The 24,314-nt window shown below is 41.1% G+C and overlaps 1 protein-coding gene across 4 annotated transcripts in view; it reads left to right on the top strand.

Moving 5' to 3' along the window:
- The window catches only part of ext2 (exostosin glycosyltransferase 2), a 200,346-nt gene that overhangs the window by 13,865 nt on the left and 162,167 nt on the right, over positions 1 to 24,314 (top strand). For all 4 annotated transcript variants that reach the window (XM_072592693.1, XM_072592690.1, XM_072592691.1 and 1 more), the window contains 2 exons: positions 3,255 to 3,814; positions 12,414 to 12,503. In XM_072592693.1, the coding sequence (XP_072448794.1) occupies positions 3,279 to 3,814; positions 12,414 to 12,503 (626 nt within the window). In that variant the 5' untranslated portion in view covers positions 3,255 to 3,278. The remainder of the gene's footprint in view (positions 1 to 3,254; positions 3,815 to 12,413; positions 12,504 to 24,314) is intronic.

The raw sequence follows: 24,314 nt of genomic DNA, 5'->3' as shown, positions 1-24,314 counted from the left end.
TTTTTAGATAAGAATCAATCATATCATATGATTCCAGTCAACTGTTCCCAATCATTTTCACTCAAATTATTTTGATTTAGATTAGATTACTTAGATTACTTACAGTGTGGAAACAGGCCCCTCAGCCCAACAAGTCCACACCGACCCGCCAAAGCGCAACCCACCCAGACCCACTCCCCCACATTTTTACCCCTTCACCTAACACTACGGGCAATTTAGCATGGCCAATTCACCAAACCTGCACATGGTTGGACTATGGGAGGAAACCCACGCAGACACTGGGAGAATGTGCAAACTCCACACAGTCAGTCGCCTGAGGCGGGAATTGAACCTGGGTCTCTGGCGCTGTGAGGCATCAGTGCTAATATAATTACTTAGTGTGTTTCAGGATACTTAGATTTCTGAATTTGTAAGGAGATCTCAGTTATCTGTAAGAATAATAAGGATTCACTCGATCTATCCTGACATACATTTCCTTCTTTTTCTTAACCAAACCCTTAATTTTAGTCATCCAGCATTCCCTACACCTACCAGCCTTTCATTTCAGCCTGACAGAAATATACTGTCACTGAACGTTTTATCTCATTTCTGGATGCTTCCCATTCTCCAGCTGACCCTTTACCTGCGAACATCTGCACCCAATCAGCTTTTTGCCTAATACCGTCAAAATTAGCCTTTCTCCAATTTAGAACTTCACCTTTTAGATCTGGTCAATCTTTTTCCATCAAATCAGTAGGAGTATACTAAGAGGGAAATCAGGAGGCATGAGATAGCTTTGGCAAGTAGAGTTAAGGTGAATCCAAAGGGTTTTTACAAATACATTAAGGATAAAAGGGTAACTAGGGAGTGAATAGGGCCCCTCAAAGATCAGCAAGGCAGCCTTTGTGTGGAGCCACAGGAGATGGGGGAGATACTAAACGAGCATTTTGCAACAGTATTTACTGTGGATAAGGACGTGGAAGATATAGAATGTGGGGGAAATAGATGGTTACATCTTGAAAAATGTCCATATTACAGAGGAGGAAGTGCTGGATGTCTTGAAACACATAAACATGGATAAATCCCCAGGACCTGATCAGGTGTACCCTAGAACTCTGTGGGAAGTGAGGGAAGTGATTGCTGGGCCTCTTACTGAGATATCTGTATCATCAATAGTCACAGGTTAGGTGCCAGAAGACTGGAGGTTGTCTAAAGTGGTACCACTATTTAAGAAAGGTGGTAAGGACAAGCCAGGGAACTATAGACCGGTGAACCTGATGTCGGTGGTGGGCAAGTTGTTGGAGGGAATCCTGAGGGACAGGATGTACATATATTTGGAAAGGCAAGGACTGATTAGAGTTAGTCAACATAGCTTTGTGTGTGGTAAATCATGTCTGACAACTTGATTGAGTTTTTTGAAGAAGTAACAAAGAGGATTGATGAGGGCAGAGTAGTAGCTGTGATCTATATGGACTTCAGTAAGGCGTTTGACAAGGTTTCCCATGGGAGACTGGTTAGCAAGATTAGATCTATGGAATACAGGGAGAACTAGCTATTTGGATACAGAACTGGCTCAAAGGTGGAGGGTTGTATTTCAGACTGGAGGCCTGTGACCAGTGGAGTGCCACAAGGGTTGGTGCTGTCCACTACTTTTCATCATTTATATAAATGATTTTGATGTGAGCTTGGGAAGTATAGTTTGCACATGACACCAAAATTGGAGGTGTAGTGGACAGCAAAGAAGGTTACCTCCGAGTACAATGGGACCTTGACCAGATAGGCCAATGGGCCGAGGAGTGGCAGATGGAATTTAATTTAGATAAATGCGAGATGCTGCATTTTGAAAAAGCGAATCTTAGAAGGACTTATACACTTAATGGTAAGGTCCTAGGGAGTGTTGCTGAGCAAAGAGACCTTGGAGTGCAGGTTCATAGCTCCTTGCAAGTGGAGTCGCAGGTAGATAGGATAGTGAAGAAGGTGTTTGGTATGCTTTCCTTTGTTGGTTAGAGTATTGAGAACAGGAGTTGGGAGGTCATGTTGTGGCTATACAGGACAGTGGTTAGGCCACTGTTGGAATATTGCATGCAGTTCTGATCTCCTTCCTGTTGGAAAGATGTTGTGAAACTTGAAAGGGTTCAGAAAAGATTTACAAGATTGGAGGATTTGAGCTATAGGGAGAGGTTGAATAAGATGTGGCTGTTTTCCCTAAAGTGTTGGAGGCTGAGGGGTGACCTTATAAAGGTTTATAAAATCAAGAGGGGCATGAAAAATGGACAAAGTCTTTTCCCTGTGGGGGGTGGTGGTGGGTGGGGGGATGTGGAGGAGTCTGGAACTAGAGGACAAGAGTTTAGGGTGAGACTGGAAAGATATTAAAAAAAAACCTAAGGGGCAACTTTTTCATGCAGTGTGTGATACTTGTATAGAATGAGCTGCCAGAGGAAGTGGTGGAGGCTAGTACAATTGAAACATTTAAAAGGCATCTGGGTGGGTAAATGATTAGGAAGGGTTTGAAGGGATATGGGCCGGGTACTGGCAGGTGGGACTAGATTGGATTGGGATATGTGGTCAGCATGGACAAGTTGGACCAAAGGGTTTGTTTCCATGTTGTACGTCCGTATGATTCTAAATGTTCCATGACCTGTTCAACCTGCAACATGCATTGTTAAGCAGAAAATTGAAATACAGTTGCTCCTCATTTACTGTATCATTAATTTTGAGCACCTCTATTAAATCTCTCCTTACCCCTGCCCTGATGAGAACTTTGCTAGCTTTTCTATTCTCTACATATCACTGAAATCCCTTATTCCTACATAGATATGGAAATAATTCAAGCATATTTCTGGAGAAGGAACCAACTTCAGAGTTCAGTAGACAGTTTCTATGGCTCAAAAGTATTCATTTCTGAGTACTTCAATGGTTAATCAAAATTAATGATTTTAATGTTTCTTGACCTAGACCCCCTTTTTAAATTTAAATACTGCAATATTGAAAACAGATGCTTTTAAAAGATCTGATTCTGAACTTGCAATGATGTGATAATTGGCAGACTAGCCCATGATTGAAACAGAAACAAAAGTATGGTTGCTCTAAATTATGTTCTGCAACCTTTCCACTTTGATATGTTGGATTTCTTAGTTAATTTTGATTACGAGAGTTATGTAGGTAGGCAACTATTTAATGTTGCCTTTTACAATTTAATGATGATTGAACAGTGACTTTTATAACTCCAGCCTTATTGATATATTTATAATCACTTGTACTTTTCTTCCTTCCAGAACCCATAGGAAGGAAATAGCATTATGTATGCTTCAACCAAGTACAGCAGTCGGGGCCCTACCCTTATTCCCAGGATGAAAACTAAACATCGAATTTACTACATTGCCCTGTTTTCTGTTGTGCTTCTTGGACTGATTGCCACAGGAATGTTTCAGTTTTGGCCACATACAATTGAAGCCACCAATGAGTGGACGTTTGAAAAACGCAGCATCCATGATGTTCCAGAAGTCAAGCTCGCTGAAGACAGTCCAATTCCTGAAAGAGGGGATTTGAGCTGTAGAATGCACACTTGCTTTGATGTTTACCGTTGTGGGTATAACCCCAAGAACAGAATAAAAGTCTACATCTATCCACTGAAAAAATATGTTGATGAGTATGGCACTGTGCTCAGCAACACCATCTCCAAAGAGTATAATGAATTGTTGACTGCCATTTCAGAAAGTGACTTCTACACAGATGATCTAAACAGGGCATGTTTGTTCATTCCGTCCATTGATGTGCTTAATCAGAATAACCTCAGGATAAAAGAAACTGCACAGGCATTGGCTCAGCTAATCAGGTATGTTGGAGAGAGTTACATTTTGTTTACGTTTTCTCTGACTTGGAAAATAGTTAACTCCTTTAGCAATTTTATGTCAGCCTGGTCCTTTTGATTGTTTACAGCTGTTATGTATATGCATATGTATACTCATCAGCTTTCAAGATACTTTCAATTGCAGTTTTAAGTTGTGCTCATTTCCCATAGAACCAGAAAAAATGTTTTTTGAAAGAGCTCATTAACTCTGCAGTCACCATTTATAATTAGTGAATAACCCAAACCAAAAGGCATGGAATTGCTACTAAACTATGAAATGGTGACCAAGGAAAGTAGTGCAGTAGGCTCCAGGCAGAAAGGCTGATTTAAAAATGTCTGGAATTCTACAGTTCTATAATTCTGGAAAAAATGAATTTGAGCAGGATACAGTTTAGTTGTGGCATGCTGAGGTTGTAACTTGTGTAGATTGGTGCAAGATTTTACTTAAGAAATCACTCATGGGACATGTGCGTAGCTGGCTGACCATTTCGTGCCTATCCCTAGCTATCCTGAAGAAGGTGGTAGTTAGGCTGCTTTCTTGAACAGCTGCAGTTTATTCTAAAGGCTGACCCACAATGCTGTTATGCCATTAAAGAGGGAATTACGGGATCTTGACTCAGCAACAGTAAAGGAAACACAATGCATTTTCAAGTCAGGGTGGTGAGTGGCTTGGAAGGGAACTTGAGGTGGTGGTGGTGTTCCCACATATCTGTTGTCCTTCTTCTAGATGGAAATGGTCATGGGTTTGGAAGCTGCTAAGGATCTTTAGTGAATTTCTGCAGTAAATCTTGTGGATAGTAAACAATGATGCTACTGAATGTCTGTGCTGGAGAGAGTGTGTTTGCTTGTGGATGCGGTGCCAATCAAGTGGTTTGCTTTGTCCTGGATGGTGTCAAGCTTCCTGAGTGTTGGAGCTGCACCCATCCAGACATATGGGAAATATTCCATCATACTCCTGACTTAGAGTGATAGAGTCAAACAGCATGGAAACAGACCCTTTGGGCTAACCTGATACTCCAATTTGACCTAGGCCCATTTGCCAGCATTTTGCCCATATCTAAACTTTTCCTATTCATTTACCCATCCGGATGCCTTTTAACAGTTGCAATTGTACCCACCTCCACCACTTTCTCTGGCAGCTCATTCCACACACGCACTACCCTCTGCGAGAAAAAGTTATTCTTCACGTCCTTTTTAAATTTTTCCCCTCTCCCCTTAAACTGTGCCCCTCTAGTTTTGGATACCCCCACCCTAGGAAAAAGATCTTGGTGTTTCACTCTATCCATGCCCCTCATGATTTTATAAACCCCTATAAGGTCACCCCTCACCCTCCAACACACCAGGGAGAAAAGTCCCAGCCTATGCACCCTCCCCATAAAACCTACGTCCTCCAGTCCTGGCAACATCCTTTTAAATAATTTCTGCACCCTGGCAAGTTTAACAACATCTTTCCTATAGGGAGTTGACCAGAATTGTATGCAATTATTCTAAAGGTGGCCTCACAGATGTCCTGTACAGCCGCAACTTGACATCCAAATTACTGTACTCAATGTTCTGACCAATAAAGGTAAGTATGCCAAATACCTTTTTCACCATCCTGTCTACCAGCAGCTCCACGTTAAAGGAACTATGCACTTTCACCCTAGGTCTCTATGTTTGGCAACTCTCCCCAGGGCCCTACCATTAACTGTATAAATTCTGCTGTGGTTTGCCTTACCAAAATACTACACCTCACATTTATATGAATTAAGCTCCATAAGCTATTCCTCAGTCCATCTGCTCAAGGTCCCATTGTACTCTGAGATAATCTTCACTGTCCATTACACCATCTGTTTTGGTGCTATCCACAAACTTACTAACAATGCCTTCCTTATTCATGTCCAAATCATTTATATAAATGACGAAAAGCAATGGACCCAGTACTGATCATTGTGGCACACTGCTGGTCACAGGCCTTCAATCCAAAAAGCGACCCTCTCTACTATCTTCAAGCCAATTTTGTATCCATTGGCTAGCTCCTCCCATTTGATCTAAGTTTACTAACCAGTCTATCATGTGGAGCCTTATTGAATGTTTTGCTGAAGTCCCTACAGACAACCTCTACAACTCTGCCCTCATCAACTTGTCACCTCTTCAAAAAGCTCAATCAAGTTAGTGTGACACGATTTCCCATGCTCAAAGCTTGTGATTTGTAGATAGTAGACAGGTTTGGGAAGTCAGGAGGTGAGTTACTCACCATAGTATTCCTAGCCTCTGATCTACTTTTGTAGACACTTTATGTGCCGAGTCCAGTTGAGTTTCTGGTAACCCCCAGGATGTTGATGGTGGGGAATTCAGTGATGGTAACACTGATGAATGTTAGGGGCACTGCCTACATTGCCTCTTGTTGAAGATGGTCATTGCCTGCCATTTGTACAATGTGAATGTTACTTGCCACTTATAAGCCCAGGCTTGGATATTGTTCAGGTCTTGTTGCATTTGAACACTGACTGCTTCAATATCTGATGAATTACAAACAGTGCTGAATGTTGTGCAATCATCAACGAACATCCCCACTTCTGACCTTACAATGAAGGAAAGGTCACTTATGAAGAGGCTGAAGACGCCTGGGCTGGGGATACTACCCTGAGGAACTCCTGCAGTGACTTACCCCCATCAAACACAACTGTCTTGCCACATGCTAGGTATGACTCCAGTCAGTGGATTATTTGCCCCTGATACTCATTTATTCTAGTTTTGCTTGGGATCCTTGATGCCACGCTCAGTTGAATGTGGCCTTGATTTCAAAAGCTGTCACCTCACTTCACCTTTGTTATTTAGCTCTTCTGTCCATATTTGAACTAAGGCTGTAATGGGGTCAGGAGCAATGTGATTCTGGTGGAACTGGCTGTCCCTGAACAGGTTATTGCTAAGCAGGTCTGCTTGATAGCACTGTTGATGAAACCTTTCATCATTGACAATAGAGTAGACTGATGAGTTGTAATTGGCCAGATTGGATTTATTGTGCTTTTTGTGAACAGGACACACTTGGACAATTTACCACATTGTTGGGTAGATTCTAGTGTTGTAACTGTACTGGAAGAGCTTGGCCAGAGGAGCAGCAAGTATTGGAGTACAAGTCTTGAGTATTGTTTCTGGAATGTGTTTGTTTTGTTCATTTGTAGGATGTGGGCATCACTGGCTCCCAGCATTTATAGCATATCCCTAGTTGCCCTGAAGGTGATGGTAGTGAGCTGCCTTCTTGAACTGCTGCAGTCCACCTGCTGGGGGTTGTCCCACAATGCCATTAGGGAAAGAATTCCAGGATGTTGACCCAGCGACATTGAAGGAAAGTGATATATTTCCAACTCAGGATGGTGAGTGACTTGGAGGCAAACTTGAAGGTGAGGGAGTTCCCATGTATATGCTGCCCTTGTCCTTTTGGGTGGAAATGATGTGGGTTTGGAAGGTGCTGTCTGAGGATCTTTGGCAAATTTCTGCAGTGCAACTTGTAAATAGTACACACTGCTGCAACTGAGAGTGGGTGGTGGAGGGAGTGGAAGTTTGTGGAAGTAGAGCCAGTCTAGTGGGGGCTGCTTTGTCCTGGATGATGTCAAGCTTCTTGAGTGTCGTTGGAACTGCACTCAGCCAGGCAAGTATGGAATATTCAAACACACTCCTGACTTGTGCCTTGATAATAGTTGACAGGCTTTGGGGAGTCACAAAGTGAGTTACTTGCTGCAGTATTCCTAGCCTCTGACCTGCTCTCGTAGCCACTGTGTTTATCTGCTGAGTCCAGTTGAGTTTCTGGTCACTGGTATCCCCCCAGGATGTTGATGGTAGCACCATTAAATGTCAAGGGGCAGTAATTAGATTGTCTCTTATTGGTGATGGTTATTGCCTGGCATTTGGATGGCACAAATGTTGCTTGCCACTAGTCAGCCCAAGCTGTCAGGGCCCATAGTGTTTGTCCTATCCAGTGCCTCCTGCCATTTCTCAATATCACATGGAGTGAATTGAATTGGCTGAAGACTGATATTTGAGAGATTGGGGACCACTGGAGGAGGTGGATTTAATCATCTACTCGGCACTTCTAGCTAAAGAATGCCTCACCCTTATCTTTTGCACTGAAATGTTAGGCGCTTCCATTATTGATGATGGGAATATTTGTGGAGCGCCTCCTCCAGTTAGGTATTTAATTGTTCACCACTATTCCCTACTGGATGCGGCTGGACTGCAGAGCTTTGATTTGATCCATTAGTTGTGGGATCGCTTTACTCTCCCTTGCTGCTTATGCTATTAATCCTGTTTGGTTGTTTCACCAGGTTGTAACCTCATTTTTATGTATGCCTGGTGCTGCTCCTAGCTTGCCCTCCTGAACTTCCATTGAAGTAGTGCTGACCCCCTATCTTGACGGTAAATGTTGAACGGGGATATGTCATACCATGAGGTTGTAGATTATGCTGGAGTACAATTCTGCTCCTGTTGGCAGCCCACAGTGCCTCATGGATGCCCAGTCTTGAGTTGCCAAATCTATTTGAAGTCCATCCCATTTAGCACAATGACAGTGCCACATGGTACACTGGAGGGTACTCTCAATGTAAAGGCGGGACTTAATCTCCACAGGGTCTGTGCAGTGATCTCTCTTACTAATACTGTCATGGACAGATGCATTTGCAGCCAGCAGACTAGTAGGAATGAGGTCAGTTATGTCTTACCACTTGTTGGTTCCCTCACCTCCTACCGGACACTCACTCTAGCAGCTATGCACTTTAGGCCTCGACCAGCTTGATCAGTAATGTTGCCACTAGACCATTAGTGCCCCTCATTGAACATAGTTTGACCAAATGGGCAAGTGTGACAGATAGAATTCAGTGTGGGAAGTGAAAGGTCACCAACTGGATGCAAACATTAGAAGTTGAAATGCTTCCTTCATGGTGCAAAATAGAGAAGCAAAGAGATAAGACCACAAGAAATAAGAACAGAAGTAGGTTATTCAGCCCCTTCAACCTACTCTGCCTTTCAGTAAGGTCATTGTTGATCCCACTTTCCGAATGTCCACTTTCACCTCCTTTCCCCAAAACTCTTGATACCCCAACTTATAAGAATCTATCTAGCTCAGCCTTAAGTATGCATGAGGACTCTGCCCTGAAAGCTCTGTGCAGTAATAACGCTGAGCATATCTTCTGAGAGAAGAAATTCCTCACCTCAGTCTTAGATTTCCCCTTTATTCTGAGACTATGCCCTCTGGTCCTAGACGTTCCAATGAGGGGAAACAACCTCACAGCATTTACCCTGCCAAGCCCCTGAAGAATCCTTTATGTTTCAATGAGATCACCTCACATTCATCTAAATTCCAATGAGTAGAGTCCTCATCTGTTTAACCTTTGCTCATTAAACAATCCTTCCATATGGAGATCTCAGTGAATCTTTTCTGAATTGCCTCCAGTGAAATAATACTGTAAACAAGGGATCTAAAACATCTCTCAGTACTCCAAACGTGGTCTCTCCAGCACCAGTGCAGCTGCACACATACTATATCACAAAAACGCATGCATAGAATCAAAGTGGATCTGTCAATTCAGAGGAAAGGCCCGACCACTGTACCACAAGAGGGACCCTGTGTTGTGCTTTTAGCCTATTTTCCGAATTAACCTGTTCGGAGACATAATTACATGCCTCTGGAGCAGGTGGGACGTGAACCAGGATCTCCTGGTCTGGGGTGGAGATACTACACTGCAACATAAGAGGGCCCCTGTACTGTTCTTTAATCTATTTTCTAATCAGTCTGTCCAGAGATGTTGTTACACACTCCTGGAGCAGATGGGAGTTGAACCCATACATCCTCTTTCAGAGGTAGGGACACTACCACTGCACCACTTTTTTTGTATTGTGCCTTATCAAACCGGTCTGCTTTATTGGATTCAATTTTAGACACTGCACCTCGAGAAAAATATAATGATCTTGGAGTAGATTTGCCAGAATGATAGCAGGGCTTATATTACGCAGATAGGGATGCATAAACTTGACTTGTATTCTTTATACTTCAAACATTGAGAGCTGTTGAACTTTATTAAAGGATTTGCTTGCATAGATAAAGCAAAACCATTTCTTTTTGTGGGGAATCCAACACAAGTAGTGCAACCCTTGAAATTCAAATTAACCTATTCAGAAATGAAATTAGAAAACATTTTCACACAGGAGGTATTTAAAGTATGGCGTTCCCTTTCCCAAAAAGACATCTCAGCTGGGTCAATTGAAATTTTCAAGTTGAAGATTGGCAGTTTTGTTAGTTCAGTTATCAAGGGGGGTGTGGGTATATCAGGTTTATTGATCAGTCATGATCTAATAGGACAGCGGAATGAGCTTGAAGGACTCGTTGGATTGCTGTACTTCCATCCATTCAGCAGGGTGAGGGAATGTTGTACTTTCATTTGTGATTTGTGGAGATATTAAAGCCTAGATTGTTAGGACTGGAGGAATTGTTTGGACTTGCACCAGACTGGTGCTAAATAAATGACAACATCACTACCTATAATGTATTATCTTTCCTCATCCCTCTTCCTCATCCTTCTCCCATAACAGTATGTTATGCCAACACTATCACCACCCCTTCCCAGCCAACATTTCTGCTCTATGAACAGAAACAAATGTTCTAATGAAGGGTCACTGGACTCTTTTTCTCGCAACAGATGCTGTCAGACCTGTGTCCTCCACCACTCTGTTTTTATTTCAGATTTCCAGCATCCACAATTCTTTATGTTTACAACTTCTCCATAGTCCTGCTGTGTGAAACTGCCCTTCCTCTTTCTTATCCATTTGCAGCCAGTTACATTTCACTAACATGCCCAAAAGATCAGCTGTACTGACTGTTGTCTTAACCGGTTTTGTGGCAAACCTTAAATGAAACACATTACTTTACTACCATGTTTCTCAGAATATTTCTTCTCTCCTTGCTCCTTTATCAAAAAGGAATTACACAGTAATTGTTAACTAGGAGAAATTTCAATAAGCTTTTCTGTATTCTCTCTTTTTTCAAAAATAAGGTGCCATTCTGTAAATATGCCACACTGATAGACTAATATCCATATGTTCTAAAACACTGCTTAGAAAATTTAAAGAAACCTTGGTGCCATCCTGAAAATATTGAACATTACATTCATATTCACCTTGTGTTAACATGTGTGTGCATCCACCCCTCTCCCCTCCACCTAAGTTCCCAACAGCCTCAACCACATTGACGAGCCCTATTGTAATTTCAAAGGCACAGTGGCTCCGTGGTTACCTCTGCTGCCTTGCAGCGCCAGGGACCTGGTTTCGATTCCATTCTCGGGCACCTGTCTGGGGGAGTTTGCACATTTTCACCTTGTCTGCATAGTTTTCTTCTGGGTTCTTCGATTTCCTCCCACTGTCCAAAGATGTGCAAGTTAGGTGGATTGGCCATGCTAAATTGCCCATAAATGGGTTCCAAATCGATATGTTTGTTAGTGGAGTTCTGCTTTGAATGAAAGACCTGTAGGAATTCCCGTGCGTGTCCTTGTTTGGCCTGTCCCAGGATGCATGTATTGACCCAGTTGAATTGGTGTCCCTTTTTGTCTGTGTGTATGGATACAAGATTTTTTTAGACCAGTATGTTGAGGAATTATATTTTATATTCAGCAATGAGAAGGGATTTATTGTCATTTTGTGTGGGGTACTTGACGGAACAGTAACCATAAAATGACAGAATTCTTTACTCTGATGAAGAGTGGAATATTCCGATCTGAAACTATAACCCTAAATTAAAACAAACAAAACTGTGAAAGTATGAAACATCACAGAGGGTTGTGAGATTTTTGAGTTCTCTCTCAGAAAACATATTAGAAACACAGGTCTTGAATATTTTAAATTCAGAGGTAGATATTTTTTGACAATCAAGAGAGTGAAAGGTTGTTAGGAATAAATGAAAGTGTGAATTTGAGGTAACAATCAGATCAATCATGATCTTATTAAATTGAGGATTAGACGCAAGGGGCTAAGTGATGTCCCCCTGCTCCTAATTCATATGTTGTACATATGCTCATATTAAAGACGTGGCAGTGGTTAGGCAATGGCTAATGTTTAAGAAGTAAATCCAAACATTGTAACAAATATATATTTCATTTTGGCACAAAAAAACACAACAGGAGAAGAGGCCTGACTATGGTCAGTAAAAATAATTAAGCATCGTATTAGATCCAAAGAAAAGTAATATAAAGCTGCTAGAAAAGTTAGCAAGGCTGAAACTTCAAAATAGAATTCAGTAAGAGAGAACCAAAAGGTTAAGAAGGGAAAAGTAGAACAAACCTGCAAGTAACCAAAGAGTGGACTGTAAAACTTTCTACATGTATGTAAGCAGAAAAAGGATTAGTGTAGATTAGTGCAGCCCCCCCCCCCCACACACACACACATGCACGCACACACATTCTGTTATAGGCGAACTGATGATGGAGAACAAAGACACAAATAACAGCTAAAAGAACTTTGAAAAGTACACTTGTACAATTGGTCTGTGTTTTCTCTGTTCAGTGTGACCATCTTAAACATTGTTTAGTTTGTCTTCTAAAAACATGTTTATCTTTTTTAGATGGAATAGAGGGACAAACCATTTGTTGTTTAATATGCTCCCAGGAGGCCCTCCTGATTATAACACTGCACTCGACGTTCCACGTGACAGGTGAGTTTCAAGTCCTACAGTCCAGAAAATGCTTCCACTGCTCCTTGAATCCTCCTGTTAGTGTTGGTACTAAGCATATCAGGCCAGTTATTTGCTCAAGAACAAAATGCAGTTGTAACTGGAGATAATGCCTAAAACTTTTATTCTAAAATAATCTTGTGAATTTGGTTTGCAAGGACGCTGGTGACATGTTCATCTGTATGAGTTGAGAAAATATTGTTGTTTGACAAGCCTTTCACTAAATGTGTGCTGGGTTACTGGATTAAAATATGCAATTTACGAGCATGCTGCCTAGGAGTTCAGAAAGTGAATTCTGAGTTGCTTGGTGCTGAACATAATTAAAGATCTCGGTGTAGGTTTTCTCACTGAGCTGGAAGATTCATTTTCAGACGTTTCGTCACCATACTAGGTAACATCATTACTGAGTGTCCGGATGAAGCACTGGTGGTGTAGCCCACGTTCTACTTATATGTAAACATATAAATAGAAGGAGGCTACACCACCAGTGCTTCATCCGGACACTCAGTAATGATGTTACCTAGTATGGTGACGAAACGTCTGAAAACGAACCTTCCAGCTCAGCGAGAAAACCAGAACCTCAACCTGAGCTACAAATCTCAAAACTCACTAATAATTAAAATGGTTATTTCTATTAATATGAGTTACTTTCAGAATGCACAGGTATATTATGCAGAAATGACCCATGGGGAAAAATGATCATTATATCGAATTCTCCATTAAGATGAAGAGTGGCATAGTTGATTCTGAGTTCTGAGATTAAGGCCCTGAATAATAAAGGAAACTATGGTGACATGATGTGCAAGCTAGGTATGATAACTTTTGAATGTTAGTGAGTCTTGGTGGAGAATAATATATTGTTACTATTCAACTTGGCCATGTATCTAAGTTTATAGTGTTGTAGGTGGTCATATGGGTTTTTAAATTCCTTCATGTTATGTATCATATCAGTGAATAAGTGTTCAATGCATTGTTGACATCTGAAAATCTTTCAGATGTCCAAGCTATGTCCTATTTGTCATTCATCAGATTAAATTATTTTCCCTGTGCAGCTTTTAGTTTTTAATGTGCTTTGACATATATCTAGTGGCAAAGTTTCAAACAGTTCGTGTTTCCAGCCCCAAATCTCTGGTTTAGCTGATGATGCTATTTCAACTTAGTACAGATTGGGATAGTTTGGGAGGTCCAGATGATTTTACCACAAAAAAAAGTTGATTGTGCAGTTATCATTTTAATTTTTCTTAATGGCAAGTAAGCTAATGTAATCTAAAGCAATTGAATTGTTAGTCTGATCACCAGCCATTCCATGTTAAGTTGCAGTACTTATTTTTAACAGAATGTTAACAGAATCAGTGCAGTTTATGAACTTTATATGAAAGTGGTTCAGAAATGGATCTGATCATTTTATAAGATAGACTATGAATTTAGTATAGTACAGTTTGACATTAAATTGTTTTATAAAAGTTCAGTTTTACTGTTGCTCTTGACATTTTTAGCACTTTGATCTGGATTTTATGATAGAAGTAATGACGGGGATATCAGAGTTCATCTATTGAGGACAACAATTACTTACCATGCACTTAAACATGGTAATCAGGAAGTTGCTGTTTGATTTGCACTGCTCTTCCTCAAACTCAGTAGAGGGATGCTGCATTCAATCTGATAGACAACATGAAATTCTGATACTCACCCATAAAATGCTCACTTTAAATACCCCAGAACACATTGCTTTCTGATTCAAATGTATGTGAATTTTAATTGCAAGGTAGATTTTATTATTATGACACGACCTCTCTGGAATTGGAAAATGTATTTTCATAAGTGCAAAGTCTCATTCTGACAGATTTATATTAATGTTGAAGGTGTTTTAAAATCTGGAAAGTTACCTTTCCTTTCATCTGTATTTTGACCCCATCTTTCATTCTTTAACTTTATTTAATTTTTGTACATAATTTTGTGTTGAATTAAAGGTTTTACTTTAACTTCCTGACTTAGACTCTCCATGATTCAGAGAGGATGTTTCAATCTAATTGATAGACATATGTTTGATTCAGTCAAGTGGCAGACGCTGTCAAGGTAGGTTATTTTGAAAATAAAGTTAAAAATCACCCAACACCAGGTTATAGTCCAACAGGTTTAATTGGAAGCACTAGCTTTCTGAGCGCCGCTCCTTCATCAGGTGGTTATAAACTGTGATCTTTAACTTTGTACACCCCAGACCAACACCGGCATCCCCAAATCATTTTGAAAATAGTCTGTGCAGCTCCACAAAAAGTACCCTTACTCCGACCTCCAGCCATCCCTTATCCTTTAGTATAATTACTATGGTATCAAAATTCTTATATTGAATGTGGCACCTGTACAGGGTGCCATGCAGCACTGGATTCTCAATTTTCTTAATTTGCCACAGGAGAACCTCAGGTGTCTGTGAACACCTATAAGGGTAACGAACAGTGAACATTTTTTTTGCCAATGACTACAAAACTTGAGTTCTTTTTAGAACTTGTGTGCTGGGAATGTTGGGTAATTTTTCTGTAATCTGCAAAAGAGCAGCAAAATACAGCTAGGATTTTTAACTGAGAATTATATGAAAAATAATGGATATACAGTAACTGTAGATTCACAGAATTGTTATGGTGCAGAATTAGGCCCCTTGGCCCATTGTGTTATATCTTACTACATGTGAATGTAGTATGTGAATGACTTGACAGAAATCACAAGCAAATTCTGATACAAATATCTTCTGACTTTAAATATTAAATTACTGTCTGTCATTTTTATGGTATTATTAATTCAACTTATTAGAAGAGAATCAGTTATACTCCTTAAGTTAACCTAAGAGTGCAATTGGGATTTTGTTGAGGCACAATATTCACACAGTAGAGTAATATGCATCCTTTTGCAACATCATTGTAGGTTTAGAGACATATTCAAAAGTTTATTTTCGATTGTTTGTACAACTATAGAATGGTGCACTCTTTCTTCTCCCTTTCGTTTGTGCAATGGTTAATAACCAAAACATATTCAGAAGTTTGAAGCCTTGCATCCAAGCATTGGGTCATTTTCCGTAACTGCAAGAGAAACCTAGGATTTTCTCTAGGTTTCTGCTTTTGTTTTTCATTTCACACTTTTACTTTTGTATTTTTCATATTTTAGTGTTTTATTTTGCTTTCTGCATTTTCTCTTAACACCTATTAATCGGTGTATTTGCTAGCTTGTTAGTTTCTGTATAGGTTCTTCCAACAGTTTGATAATAAATACTGCTAATGTACATGTAAAAATGCTCTTGGTTCTGGATTAATAGAAGAAACATTCTCATAGTTTATTTCATAAGTAAAATATGACATGCATGAATAAAACAAAAAACTGCCAGTAATTCTTTTAGTGAGCTGATTGATCAAGGAGAGAGTTGGAAACAGTCATACAGTTAAAATATATGACTGATATATTTTAACATTGTTAATATAAGATAACATTTCGACAGGACTTGAATTATGCGTAACTTGTGTATTTTCTGTCTGCACAACTTACCCCATAACCTTTTTAATGATGAACAAGAAATACTGGTTCATGTACACCTGCAAGTCAATTCTACATTTGTTATTCTTTCCTCTGTCTCAAATTAAGCCTCCTATAACTAACTTTGTTCAACATGCTAAGTAAATTACTCTGATTACTTACTCAAAGCAAAGAATACCTGCATTTATGTAGTACTTCAAGATTTTCCGTAGTACTGTACAAAAGTATATCACGAGTAGTAGTATTGTTGTTGGAATGTAGGAAACACAGTAGTCGTTTTGTGAAAGCAATGTCCCACAAACAGGTTTTTTGTGGTGATGAGTGGATAAGCTGTTTTTAATAATGTCATCTGAGGGAGTAATTACGTGCAGGTGACAGAGAGTAGAATCCTCCCTGATCAGTGGGTGAAAGAAGGGTCAAGGAGTCTGCTGTTCATTAATATTGATGACTTAACACATTTGACCATTGCTGAATTTCTGTCACTACTTTTGATATAAAGCATTTCTCTGGGGCATGTTTGCTTTCTCTATTTGACTTTTGAGTCCAATTTTGCAATTCTACAATTGTTTGTCCTTTGAGTAGTTTATTATTCATCAAATGAAAGGGTCACTCCTACCAGTTAATAGAAAGTATCAAATAATTGGAACTTTCTATCTTGCAACAGTAGTTCATTCCACAGTAGAAATATCAAGTGAGCTGTGTAACGGAAGTGTTGTGGCACAGTGGTGTATCCCTACCCCTGGATTGGAAGGCCCAGGTTTAAGTCCCCCCTGCTCCAAAGGTGTGTAATAATATCTTTGAACAGATTGATCAGGGAAAATGGACTGATGAAAGAAAATAACTTGCATGCACAAAGACAATGTTCCTGGGGGCCCTCTTGTGGTGCCTGTGGACCAGAGAGACCTATGTTCAAGTTCCACCTGCTCTACAGGTGTGTACCAACATCTGTGACCAGGTTGCTTACAAGAATAGGTCAAAATTTAAAAATACTGAGCATCATGCGTTTATCCACTAAGAAACCATGAAATTCTGGGGATAATTGACAAGGCAGTCAATGAGGTCTCGATAATTTACATTCAATTGTGCTTTAACGTCACCTTTTCATAACCCAATTGGGTTTCATTTCTTCTTCCAAAACCTGACCACAAAAACCAAGGCTAACAATCCTTTGCAATACTGTGAGATTGTGAGATGATCAGACAGTTGGAGATGCTGTCTTTTAGGTGACATGTTAAACTCAAAGTCCTGACTGTACTGTCAGATCAAAGTGAAAGAATCCATGGTACTACTTCAAAGACAAGAAAAGAATCGTCTCTGGTATGTTGCACAACAATTATCTATCGATCAATATTGTAAAACAAAAGATTATCTGAAGATTATCACCTTGTCACCTTTTGTAGGTTGCCATTGTGAAGTGGTAGGGAGTCTTGTGCATTCTGACCATCCCTTGAATGATGTTGTTGGAAGTACCCCTATTTCTGGTAGGTCTACCCAAAATGACAAGATGAATTGAGATGTCAAACAGAGTGCTGTACAAAAAGTCCTCAACAAGCAGAATAAGTCTGTGCATATCACTGGCTACAAAGACAGCAAATAGTTGCAATGGCACAGTGGTTCCTGTCATTATTCAACATGCCACTGACACATCAAGATCATGTGGACAATGACAGAACTCAAGACCCACATGTTAAACAAAGTCATGGGCATGTCTCTGTAAAGGTCTATTTGCTAAATTCTGTGGTATTAAACAAAAACAGGAAGTGCTGGAAAAACTTAGCAGGTCTTGACAGCATCTGTGAAGAGAAATCAGACTTGAAGTTTCACGTTGAGTGATCCTTCCTCAGAACATGGTTTCTGTGATAAGAATTGCTGATGGGGACAGAGCAGTTAACCTGGAATTCCACAGTCAAGAATCTGCACACATGAAAGTTGTTTCAGACACCCTTGCTGAGATGGAAGTGTCCTTGAGAATCCTCATGACTTGAGTAGTCTTCTTCAGAATACCCTGTGCTCACTCCAAATGGGGAAGAACTCTAAACGGTGCCATAAAAGTATACTGTCCTGCTTTCTTCTGAATAACCAATCCCTGTTGAGGCAGAACAGTGGAAGATAAAGGAGAAAAAGGAAGTAAATCCTGCAGTCTAGGACCGAATACCTCCATGAGAGGTCTTGCCCATATGTACAATGATCTGTTAGTCAAGAATCAATCAACCTGCTCAGTCCCATGAAGAGGCATAGCATAAACTCTCCACCCGAGCAGAAAAATTGAAGTATCTTGCTGTATGTTAACTGAACGCCACATTTCTTACATTGTAAAGCAATGACTCTTTTTTCCTATTTTTATAAATCTGTAGTAAATAAGATTAATAGTAATATTTCAGATGAGATTTTGCTTCAGACTATTTAAATTTCTATTTTAAAAAAATGAGTTTTGGGGACCTGACAGACTCTCAGGAATTGGCTGCGCCGATGGAGAGACTTACATGGAAAGTTGCAGCTGTGATTGAGTAAATCCGTGGGGAGATTCGTGCCCAGGTGCAACCTATTTCATCCATGCTGCAGAAGCACAAGCAGGAAATCCAGGGCCTCGGGGAGAGGCTGGAGGAGGTGGAGGGTTGAACTAAGGCCTTGGAAGCTGCAATGGAGTCCTCATCCAGTCGGATCCAGGTGCTGGAGCGACAGGTGCAGGCCTTGCAAAACCATATCGGCGACCTCGAAAATCTCCGAATTGTTGGGCTCCCTGAAGGTGATCAGCCAGTCAGCTTCTTTGAAAACTGGCTTCCGAAGCTTTTGGGCCTTCACATCCAGTCCAACGGGTTTCACTTTGAAAGGACATATCGGGTTACAGTGCACAGGTCAGGGCTGGTGCAGCATCCCCGCCCGGTCCTAGTGAACTTCCACTCAGATAAGGACAAGCAAAAAGTCATAGAAGCTTCCAGATCCTTGAGAAAAGATCTGCAGGTACTGCTGTACGAGGGGTCAAAAATCATGTTTTTCCAGGACTTTTCAGCAGCTGTAATCTGAAAGAGGAAGTCCTTCGATGAAGTTAAAAAGAGGCTGGTACTCCATGAAATACCCCGCAGTACTTCATTTCAGCCATGAGGACTCAGTTTATACATTTGACTCGGCGATAAGGCTGAAAACTTTGTGGACGCTTTAAAATAGACAGATTGGCCTGAAGAATATGGTTAATGTTTGTTCTCTTTTCTATTTTACCCATGTTTTCCCTTTTTTAAAATTCCTTTATTTCTCCCTAATAATTTCCTTTTTGGAAAGGGGGGAAAAGACTAGAATGTGTTGTATGTTGTTCCTTTTTTTTAATAACTGGATTTTCTGATGGGAAATTTTGTGAATGTTCTTTGTTGTTTCTCTCCTTTTTTTTGTTTGTTCTGCTTCTCTTTTAGTCACAAGCAGGGGTGTCATGAAGCCAGGGATGGGTGGAGTGCTCATCCTGACTTTGTCTTTGATTTAAGGATCATCTCCTTGTTTTTTTTTCTGGCCTAAGGCTGGGGCACAGTCCAGCTTTAAAGGAGCTGTAAAGGAGGGGATGGGTAGGGTGAGTGCCCCCAATGGGCAGGGGGAAGAGCCTTCCATTCAAGGTTCTATAGTTGGCTTTCTTTGTAGTTTTTTGGTAGTAATAGTTGTTTATAGTTATGATCAAGTAGTTTTTGTATATATAGTTTTTCGATTCTATGAGTCTTTATTTACTTATGCTCAGCGCTTTGTAAGCAGAGTTCTCCCTCCGAGGGGTTCAAGGGTCTCTGATAGGGGATATGGCTAAGTGCCTTATTAAATGGTGCACCTGGAACATTAAGGGAAGTCATTCACCTGTTAAAAGGACAAAAGTGCTTTCTCGCCTTAAGAGGGAAAGGGTTGATATCACTTTGTTGTAGGAAACCCATCTTGATGATGGGGAAACACCTGAAATTACAACAGGGGGGTTATGACCAGGTATTCTTTTCATCCTTTACTACTAAAAGTAGGGGAGTGGCGGTAGTTATCCAGAAAAATCTTCCGTTCATATTATTAGAGTAGGTGAAAGATGAGCAGGGACGGTTTGTGATACTTAAAGTCCTGATACATGGGGAGGAATATGGCATTTTAAACGTCTTCTGTCCTCTGGCACATCCCCTCAATTTTTTGATTAGTGCTTTCTCTAAGTCGAGTGCTTTTGGAACATGGCACATTATTATAGGGGGGAATTTTAATTGTCTTTTGGATCTGACAGTGGGCCCCCAACTATTTCTTCGCAGGCCAAGCAGGTGGTTGACTTATGTGAGGAGTTGGGGGAAATTTAGACAATAGTTGCAGGAGTAGGCCATTCTGCCCTTCGAGCCTGCACCACCATTCAATATGATCATGGCTGATCATCCTTAATCAGTATCCTGTTCCTGCCTTATCTCCATAACCCTTGATTCCACTATCCTTGAGAGTTCTATTCAACTCTTTCTTAAATGAATCCAGAGACTGGGCCTCTACTGCCCTCTGGGGCAGAGCATTCCACACAGCCACCACTCTCTGGGTGAAGAAGTTTCTCCTCATTTCTGTCCAACCACTTTACCCCGTATTTTTAAGCTGTGTCCTCTGGTTCAGCACTCACCCATCAGCGGAAACATGTTTCCTGCCTCCAGACTGTCCAATCCTTTAATATTCTTATATGTCTCAATCAGATCTCCTCTCAGCCTTCTAAACTCAAGGATATACAAGCCCAGTCGTTCCAGTCTTTCAGCCTAAGGTAGTCCCGCTATTCCAGGAATTGACCTCGTGAACCTATGCTGCACTCCCTCAATAGCCAGAATGTCTTTCCTCAAATTTGGAGACCAGAACTGCACACAGTACTCCAGGTGTGGTCTCACCAGGGCCCTGTACAGTTGCAGAAGAACCTCTTTGCTTCTATACTCAATCCCTCTTGTTATGAAGGCCAGCATGCTATTAGCCTTCTTCACTACCTGCTGTACCTGCATGCTTACTTCATTGACTGGTGTACAAGAACATCCAGATCTCTTTGTACTGCCCCTTTACCTAAATTGATTCCATTTAGGTAGTAATCTGCCTTCCTGTTCTTTCCACCAAAGTGGATAACCATACATTTATCCATATCTGCCATGCATCTGCCCACTCACCTAACCTGTCCAGGTCACCCTGTAATCTCCTAACATCCTCCTCACATTTCACCCTGCCACCCAGCTTAGTATCATCAGCAAATTTGCTAATGTTATTACTAATACCATCTTCTATATCATTAACAAACATTGTAAAAGGCTGCGGTCCCAGCACTGATCCCTGCGGTACCCCACTGGTCACTGCCTGCCATTCCAAAATGGAGCCATTTATAACTACTCCTTGTTTCGTGTCAGCCAACCAACTTTCAATCCGAGTTAGTATTTTGCCCCCAATGACATGCGCCCTAATTTTGCTCACCAACCTCCTGTGTGGGACTTTATCAAAAGCTTTCTGAAAGTCCAGGTACACAACGTCTATTGGATGTCCCTCGTCCATCTTCAGAGTTACATCCTCAAAAAATTCCAGAAGATTAGTCAAGCATGATTGCCCCTTCATAAATCCATGCTGACTCTGACCTATCCTGTTACTAATATCCAGATGTGTCGTAACTTCATCCTTTATAATAGACTCCAGCATCTTTCCCACCACTGAGGTCAGACTAACTGGTCTATAATTTCCTGCTTTCTCTCTCCCACCTTTCTTAAAAAGTGGTACAATATTAGCCACCCTTCAATCTGCAGGAGCTGATCCCGAATCTGTTGAACTCTGGAAAATAATCACCAACGCATCCGCGATTTCTCGAGCCACCTCCTTCAGTACCCTGGGATGTAGACCATCAGGCCCCGGGGACTTATCAACCTTCAGACCTAACAGTCTCTCCAACACCAATTCCTGGCAAATATAAATTCCCTTAAGTTCAGGTCCTTCAGCCGCTGTTACCTGAGGGAGATTGCTTGTGTCTTCCCCAGTGAACACAGATCTGAAGTACCAATTCAATTCTTCTGCCATTTCTTTGTTCCCCATACTATATTCCCCTGTTTCTGTCTTCAGGGGCCCAATTTTAGTCTTAACCATTTTTTTCCCTTTCACATACCTAAAAAAGCTTTTACTATCCTCCTTTATATTTTTGGCCAGTTTACCTTCGTACCTCATTTTTTCTCTGCGTATTTCCTTCTTAGTAATCCTCTGTTGTTCTTTAAAAGCTTCCCAGTCCTCCTTTTTCCCACTTATCTTTGCTATGTTATACTTTTTCTCTTTTAACTTTATATGTTTCTTAACCTCCCTCATCAGCCACGGCCACCCATGTCTCCTCCTGGGATGTTTCTTCCTTTTTGGAATGAACTGATCCTGCATCTTCTGCATTATACACAGAAATATCTGCCATTGTTCCTCCACTGTCATCCCTGCTAAGGTATTGCACCATTGAACTTTGGCCAGCTCCTTCCTCATAGCTCCATAGTTCCTTTTATTCAACAGAAATATTGTCACTTCTGATTGTGCCCTCTCACTCTCAAATTACAGATTGAAGCTTATTGTATTATGGTCATTACTTCCCAATGGCTCCTTCACTTCGAGGTCCCTGATCAATTCTGGTTCATTACACAATACCAGATCCAGAATTGCCTTCTCCCTGATAGGCTCCAGCACCAGCTGTTCTAAGAATCCATCTCGGAGGCACTCCACAAAGTGTCTTTCTTGAGGTCCAATACCATCCTGATTCTCCCAGTCTACCTGCATGTTGAAATCCCCCATAACAACTGTAGTAACATCTTTGCGACAGGCCAATTTCAGCTCCTGATTCAACTTACATCTGACATCCAGACTACTGTTTGGGGGCCTGTAGATAACTCCCAAGAGGGTCTTTTTACCCTTAGAATTTCTCAGCTCTATCCATATCGACTCTACATCCCCTGATTCTAGGTCCCCCCGTGCAAGGGACTGAATATCATCCCTTACCAACATGGCCACCCCACCCTCCCTGCCCGTCAGTCTGTCCTTACGATAGCACGTGTAGCCTTGAATATTCATTTCCCAGGCCCTGTCAACTTGAAGCCATGTCTCAGTTATCCCCACAATATCATATCTGCCAATTTCCAAAAGAGCCTCAAGCTCATCCATCTTATTTCTAATGCTTCGTGCATTCATAGTATTTTTAATTTGTTACTGCCCTCACCCTTCCCATCAACTCCTATTTCACTCATCCTTACAGCATGATCCCTTTTTGAGTTTTCTGCTTCATTGATATAGTTGTCTTTCTTGGCTTCCCTTGTTCTAACTTTCCCTTCAGTTTCCTTCTTAAGCATCCAGTTTGTCCACCCCCCCACCACCGCAACTTAGTTTAAACGTAGCTCTGTTGCTGTAGCAAACCTGTCTGCCAGAATGCTGGTCCCTTATTAAAGTGCAAACCGTCTCTCTTGTATAATTTATGCTTACCACAAAACATAACCCAGTGATCCAAGAATTTGTGTCATATTTGGAGATGTCTTCACCCTACCGGCAGGGACTTCCCCATTTTTTCAAACCCATATAAATGTCACACGAGGATTGACCTCTTTCTGGCTCCCTCGGCCCTTCTGGATTCGATTATGGGTTGTAAAATTGGGAATATAGCTATCTCTAATCATGCGGCAGTATATTTGGAGGTTAAGGCCAAGAGTGAAGGGCTAGCTTTGCGGCACTGTTGTTTGGACTCCTTTCTCCTTAAGGATTCCAAATTTGTGGAATACTTTTTGAAGGAGTTTCAGGAATTCTTGACTATCAACTCAGGCACGGCTAGTAGTCCGCCCATGCTATGGGAGACTGCTAAGGCCTTTGCTAGGGGATTAGCTATTTCCTATTCGGCTAGCCAGAAACGACAGAAGGAGGAACAGCAGCGTCTACTCGGGACATGGTTGAAAACCGCCGAGGCAGCACATTTTGCGCGGCCTTCGGTGACTAAGCTACAGCGGATCACAGTCCTTTGGGCTACCTTGAATTCAATACTGACACAAAACGCAAAGAAAGAACTTGCTTTTGCTGGACAGAGGCTGTTCAAATATGCGGATAGGCCAGGGAAGTATTTAGCATACCTGACTAGTAAAAAGCATGCTCCCCAATCCATTACTGCAATCAGAGACAGCGCCGGGGTCCTTACATACGATGCTAAAAGATTAATGAGGCTTTTCAGAGCTTTTACTCTGAATTGTATTGGTCTGAAGGTTGCGAAGACAGGAGTGCTAAAATGGAGACCTTTTTTTAAGGACCTGGACCTCCCAGGGGTAACCTTAGAAC

This window comes from Chiloscyllium punctatum, chromosome 22 (assembly GCF_047496795.1).
Source record: "Chiloscyllium punctatum isolate Juve2018m chromosome 22, sChiPun1.3, whole genome shotgun sequence".
In the NCBI taxonomy this organism is placed as follows: domain Eukaryota; kingdom Metazoa; phylum Chordata; class Chondrichthyes; order Orectolobiformes; family Hemiscylliidae; genus Chiloscyllium; species Chiloscyllium punctatum.
Note: the sequence above shows the minus strand (reverse complement) of the source record. Positions and strands in the feature narration are given on the sequence as shown.